The sequence below is a fragment of the Aethalodelphis obliquidens genome, unplaced genomic scaffold (genome assembly GCF_003676395.1).
Source record: "Aethalodelphis obliquidens isolate GAN/ISIS:26980383/991018 unplaced genomic scaffold, ASM367639v1 scaffold34, whole genome shotgun sequence".
Taxonomy (NCBI): Eukaryota; Metazoa; Chordata; class Mammalia; order Artiodactyla; family Delphinidae; genus Aethalodelphis; species Aethalodelphis obliquidens.
This window is the reverse complement of record NW_020837978.1, coordinates 2030271-2036996: the sequence shown is the minus strand read 5'-3', so window position 1 is coordinate 2036996 and position 6726 is coordinate 2030271. Positions and strand designations below refer to the sequence as shown.

The 6726-nt window shown below is 45.2% G+C and overlaps 1 protein-coding gene across 7 annotated transcripts in view; it reads right to left on the bottom strand.

Annotated features, from left to right (window-relative positions):
• Positions 1 to 637: 637 nt before the first annotated feature.
• RIPK1 (receptor interacting serine/threonine kinase 1) overlaps positions 638 to 6726 on the bottom strand; it is a 41161-nt gene continuing 35072 nt past the window's right edge. For all 7 annotated transcript variants that reach the window (XM_027128240.1, XM_027128238.1, XM_027128236.1 and 4 more), the window contains 3 exons: positions 5652 to 6224; positions 4280 to 4432; positions 638 to 2633 (listed from right to left, as the gene is read on the bottom strand). In XM_027128240.1, the coding sequence (XP_026984041.1) occupies positions 2347 to 2633; positions 4280 to 4432; positions 5652 to 6224 (1013 nt within the window). In that variant the 3' untranslated portion in view covers positions 638 to 2346. The remainder of the gene's footprint in view (positions 2634 to 4279; positions 4433 to 5651; positions 6225 to 6726) is intronic.

Below are 6726 nucleotides of genomic sequence, written 5' to 3'. Positions count from 1 at the left end.
TTTATTTACATGACTACTGTAATTAGAAAAACTTAAAAAAATAAACACCACACATTAAAATGTACATCAAAATACTATTTAAAATGTTTTGTGAGAAATAACTCCTTGTTGCTGAAGATCTAACTTCATATTATGGACCCAAAGCAAAGGTCATGACCATAGCATCAAGTGGAGACTCTCCTTAGCACGATGCATGACCTGGAAGCGGGTCTTATTTAGCAGTGTCAACCTTAGGGTCTGAATACCTTTTTCGGAGCCAAGATGGATAGTCTTATTTCTCAAGTTGTAGTCTATGTCGTCTCATTTAATTGGTTTCTGCCCAAGACTAGTGTTTTTGTGGTGCTTGGGCCTTGTATTGAAACTCCTCAGGTACAAATTTGGCCCTTTTCAGCCCAGTTTTTAGAGCGTGGAGGCTGAAGGAAGGGCCTCTGAGCCAGGTGTGAAGGACGGCAGTGCCGCAGGCTCTCGGATCAGTGCGTTTTTCATCTTGAAAGTCAAAATGCAATGTCAAGAAGCTCCTCTTCTATCAGCAGCTTCCTCTCTCCTGCCAATAGCAGGGGTGAAAAGGAAATGCCAACCCCTGTGGTAAAGTCACAGTGGAGAATCTCAAACTGTTTCATTTATACAAACACATGGCTTACATTTGAGGTACAAAATTTTATTTTAAAAAGTCCATTAAAGATATCTTACGCTTTTTGCCTCTGAACATTGATCATGCAACCTCTTTGGAATTTAGAAGAGAGGCACAAGGGATGCATTTAGAAAAGAAATCATCCAGCCCCCCTCCAGCAAGCCTGGGACTGTCTGCCCCTCCAGTTTTCCTTTTGGGCCATGTGATCCAATGCTGTGTGGCAACCAGGTAGTGAGCCTGGATATGTGTGGATAGGAAAACAGGTTCACTACTTTATAGCAGTGCTGTCTTCAACTAGGGCAGTTTTGCCCCTCCAGGGAACATCTGGAAATGTCCAGAGACATTGCTGTTTGTCACAACTAGAGATGGGAGGAGGGGGAGAAAAGCACTATTGGCATCTCACAGGGAGAGGCCAGGGTTGCTTCCAAATGCCCTACGATGCACGGGACAGCCCTCCACAACAAAGAGCTACGTGGCCCAAGATGCGAATAGTGCCAAGGTGAAGAAATTCTGCTTTACAGTACCACTGACTGGAGGAGATTTAGAATCAGAACCAACAGTACTGTTATGAACCCACCAAACACTAGGATCTGTTCTGGCAGCCAGATGGCCTTACTGCACCCTGTGTGCCTCCCTCCCGGGAGGGCTGAGCACAGTGGCACACCTGCTCTGCCAAGCAAAGGGCGGGCGGTGATGCTGGGTGGCCTGGTCACATCAGTCTCCTAGCCCTCGAGTGCCTTCACTCCTTCTTGGTTTCAGGCGGGCTTTGAAAGGTTGAGTGCTACAGGCACAGCTAGCAGACTCGGAACCTGTCCTTTTACAGCCTAGCTCACAGGAAAAAATGAAATTATTTCTACAGTATCCTGGGATAAACTGAGGAAGCTGCTCAACACTGATCTGCCCTGAGGCTCCAGCCGTAGCCAGGGGTGAAGCGATCAATACTCCCAGCACACCTGCTCCCTCTCCAGGGCACGCAGGTTGGAAAAGTACCTGAACTCTCAGAATGCTAGGAAAGAACCTTTGTACTCGTCAGAATTAGTAGCAATTCTGTGCAATGACAGCCTGGGAAAGTCTCCTATTTTTGTTCTCTATTTTTCCCCCCTTGTCTGTACTCCTTAAAATCGCTTCCGTTAATTTACAGAGTGAAGATAGCATATAACTCCTGAAGCCTGTAGTGACTGACACAGAATTTGATCCTGAAGTTAAGAGACCCTATAATTTTGGAATGAACTGTGGTTGTGATAGAAAAAAATCCCATTTGACGAGAATGCAGCATTTTACAGTGCTTCGGTTACAACAGGAGCCTATGTAGAGAAGACAGTGCAGAATTAGAAAGCTGATTTAGTTTATATTCTAAAATATTAATTTTTTTTTCCTTGCTCAAGCAAAACGTCAAGAAACTGAATGAACAGCATCACTGAAGGTTATGGAATAATCTGAAAGAAAATGATCTCCCTTGAATCTCTCTCCCTTTCAAAACGCTATTAGGCTTCTGTTTTGATTGGACCTTGGCCATGAATAGGTCTTCCTGTGCAGTGGGTTGTTTGCTGTAGATTTCTTTTCCCATCCTCCAGCTATGAAAGGCAGGAAATGATTTTTACGCACAGAACCCACATCAGTGAGGAAAGAATTCTGAACCTTCTGAGGCAGCAGGCTTTCGGTGGGTCGCTCACCGAGTGAGGAGAGGGCCTCCTGCTGCAGGAGCCCCTGTGGGCTTAGTTCTGGCTGCTGTGTGTCAGGTGCCTCAGCAGGTCTAGCCTGGAACACTGGTAGAGCGCAAAGGCCAGCTTTCCCACGGTGGCCCCCTTGCTGCCTTCCCTCATCAGCCACTTTTGGAGCATCTGGTAAACCTTTTCTTTTAGTCCATCTCGCTCATAGTCATGGTCAATTTCATCAATCTGAGATTGGGAGAAGCCCAGCTTACGGGCACAGTCTTTCCACTGCCTGCCCAGATTTTCTCTGACTGGGTCCAGGTGTTTATCAGTCAGACTAGTGGTATCATCTGCCAAATAGAAAAGAGAAGAAGGCATCAAGCTATGGCCATTTGAACGTCTAGCTTCAAAGACCTGTATAAAGTGAAGAGTCCCAGGAGACGGTGAAAAAGATAACTTCTTCATGCTATGGTTGTGGGCTCATCGGTTGATACTTCACCTGTCTGCCAGCCCATGTGGAGGAACCTCTTCCCCCGCCCCGGGAGGTGCAGGTCTGAGGCACAGCCCGAGGCTTAGAGAGCGAAACCCCTCTGGTTACTAGGCTGTTGTGTACAACCTGAGCCACAGCCCTTGTTTATATCACACATTCCTGATGTAAAGGGGGAAGACACCATTTTTGTTCCTTTTGGGCATTTTCCACTTACATCTGGCCAGAGTTAAGGTCATTCAACTCAGGATACCCTTCACCCAACAGTTTGCTTTCCTCTTACTTAATCAAGGAAACTGAGACCACCGGCTGCGAACTGGTTTCATTACACTGCCTTCCCTTGTCTTTTAATGGATGAGGTATTTTTGGACTTATCCCTCCCCTACCCCAAGTGCTGTCCTCTTTCCTCCTACAGCCACATAACCTCTCTCTTTCTACTTGTTCCTTCCTCTCAGGCCTTCGTAAAAATAATAAAATGAAGCAAAATAAAAGTATAAAACCACCAAAACACCACAAACAAACCCAATTTCTTGATCCTCGTCCGACCTCAGTAAGCTGAATATGAGAAAAAAGATACCTCATTTTCCCCAACTCCCCACAGTGCAGCTTCTGCCATCACCACTGGACGTCAGGCGTCCAAAATTCTGTCAACGCTTCGCCAGGAGAGGGACGCTGGGTTTCATCAGATTCTCAAAGGTACCCCTGTCACCCCCAAAATTAGGAACTTCGGCTCTAGATTTTAAAGACTAGCCTTCAAATGGGTTAGACCGGGGATTGTCAAACTATGGCCCATGGGCCAAATCCAGCCCGCTGCTTGTTTTTGTAAACCGTTTTATTAGAACACAGCGACGCCCATTCGTGTACATACTGTCTGTGGCTGCTACTGTACTACAGTGTTAGCTGAGTAGCTGCAACAGAGACCTCAGGACCAGTGAAGCCTAGAACATTTACTACCTGGCCCTTGATTTAAAAAAACTGCCCATCCTAGGGTTAATTAGAAAGCTGGGTTCTTAAATCACATTGCTTTGGCCTCGTGACTGCTTTTCCCAGGTTGCGTTTTGGGATTAATGTTATGAGGCTGCATGGTGGAAGGCCACAAGAGAAAGCCCTCTTATTTTATTATGCATGTGCAGCTGAGGGCATAGTCTTCTACCTTTTACAGAATCCCTTTGGACGAGGACCTGAGGGAGCTACTGCTGCTAGGTCTAGGTACTAATACTGATGCGATGATGATGATGGTGTGTTTAACACTTGTATATCTTATAATGTGCCAGGCAGTGTACTAAGCTCTTTATTCATATTGACTCGTTTAACTTTCACAGCAAATCCATGAATTAGATATTCTAATTATCTCCAGAGTAAACATAAATAAGTTACAAAGCAATTACATGGAAATTACAGAGCTATTTTAGAGAGGAAAGATAGGGCACTTTCACAGAGAATAATTAGTGAAATATTAGATAAGACAGTTCAAGGTTACTATAGATGGGTCCTTCAAGGGCATCTTACCAAAGATATCTCGGTACTTAGAAGCTGGGTCTTCTTTCAAGTTCATGTACGTGCTGTCCAGTACCAATGGACTCATTCCGCCAATCTCCATAAAATTATTGTTTCCAATCTGAATGCCAGAACAGTTGTATATGCCATATTTTAAAGACTCATCTGATTAGAGAGAAACACACAGGTAAGTACATCTAGACTGAAAGCAAGAGAAAAAAGTACTATGTGGTAAAGGGGCAGGGTTTTACTCCAAATGCTTAAGTTAAATTATTTATCCTATGCCACCCTTTGAAATTTTCTTCTTTAAAAGGTGGCTGAATCATCTCACATCCATTAGGATGGCAACTATCAAAAGTATAGAAAATAATAAGTGTTGGCAAAGTTGTGGAGCAATTGGAACCCGTATGCACTGCTGGTGGAAATATAAAATGGTACAGCCACTGTGGTAACCAGTATGGTGGTTCCTCAAAAAATTAAAAATAGAATTACCATACAATCCAGCAATTCTACCGGGTATATACCCCAAAGAACTGAAAGCAGGGTCTCAATCAGATATTTATACACCCATGTTCATAGCATTATTCATAGTTGCCAAAAAGTGGAAGGCACCCAAGTGTCCAACAGCGGATGAATGGATAAACAAAATGTGGTCCATCCATACAATGGAATACTATTCAGCCTTAGAAAAGAAGGAAATTCTGACACAGGCTGTAACATGGGTGGACCTTGACGACATTGTGCTCAGTGAATAACCCAGTCACAGAAGGACAAACACCATATGATTCCACTTATATGAGGTCCCTAGAGCCATCAAATTCATAGAGACAGAAAGTAGAAGGGTGGTTGCCAGGGGCTGGGAGGAAGGAGAATGGGGAGTTATTGTCTGATGGGTACAGTTTCAGTTTGGGAAGAAGAAAGAGTTCTGGAGGTGGATGGTGGTGATGGTTGCCCAACAACGTGGTTTTCATCACCAGTGGTAGTCTTTGGCCTATATGAGATAAAAAATAAAAATATCCAAGATTTATTTCTTACCTTCAGAAAACAGCAAGCAAGCGGAAGAATACAAGCAGATACCTTCACTTACATCAGAGATCAGACATAGAGGAGCTACTGAGATTCGGGTTAGAGTGGAAGATGCCTACTAGATGCAAAGACCTGTGGCCTGACACTTGTGGGCAGCTGCACTGACTTCTACCCAAACCAAGAGCCTAGGCCAGGTGGTCTGATGGAGACTTATTCCGAGAAGGCAAGGTGTGTCTGGTGGCTGAAGACCCCAAACAGCTTGTCCTTTGTTCACTTATAGTCTACAACAGAGCTAATGGCTGCTTTACTTTCAGGAAAGGTTACAAAATAGAACAGTGTGACTGAAAGGCCTGTTTACCTCTTGATGGGAAGGAGCTGAATGGAATGGTGGGTGTGTTTCCCAGTAGGTTGGTCTCAGGCACTGGAGTTTTATACAGGCTTGGCATGTGGCCTGGATTTGGCCCATCCCAAACTCCTGGACCTGCGGTTCTCAGATCCACTGGTCTTGCTCCAAAACCGAGTGATGTACACAATCCATTTCTCCAGTGTGGTAACTGGGGCTGGCTGGTTAGCCCTGCTGGTTGCTGTACCGCACTACCATGATTGGTTGCACCGGAATAAGCAAGGCCTTTCAGCCCTGGGTTCTGAGCATTCTCATAAGGTCTCTGCTGTGCAAAAGGGTCATGGGAGACCCGCCGTCTCCTCTCTTCCTGTCTCCTGTCAGCCACATTCTGTCTGGGCTGCTCTTCCGTATGCCTGTCCATGCGGCTGCCATAAAGATGGTAGTTGGCCTCCTCCTGGAGTTTACTGTGCAGCAGGAGGTCCTCCTCCTGCTGCTGCTGCTGCTCTGGGGAGGGAGCGAACCAGGAGTCCTCCACAGGACCCAGCCCAAATCCCCGTGAACTGTGCAGCGAACTGGGCTGTTCTGTGGCTGAAAACAAATGAATCAGCGTCAGAAAGAGTTTCATGAAACGTTAAGAGTAAAAACCTGAGCACAGTCATGAATCTGTACCTTGGAGTAACACACTGAAAACTCTGAGAACAAAGAAAAAGCGTTTACCAGGTGCTTTTCCTCCTGTGAGTTACACAGGTAATAAGCAGCCGTCCCTGCCTGGCAGTGTGAGAGCACGAGAGAAGTTATAACCAAGCAGCAGAAAAGTGGGTGTTGTAGGAATGACCAAGGAAGAAAAGGACTTGTGTTGGAGCAGAGAAGGTATCCCCTTGTTGTGACACAGGGCTGGAAAATAAGAATGGCAGCAGTTCTGAGCTAAGCACTTCCGTGGATTCTTTTGTTCTTTAAAAGTCCTATAAGAGTAGGAACACTTATTACTACAATGATGGACGGGGCTTACAAGAAGTCAGGTGATGTGCCTCAGAACAGACAGCTGATAAGTGGCTTCAATATCCTATACTCTGCTTTCCCTTCTATTAAA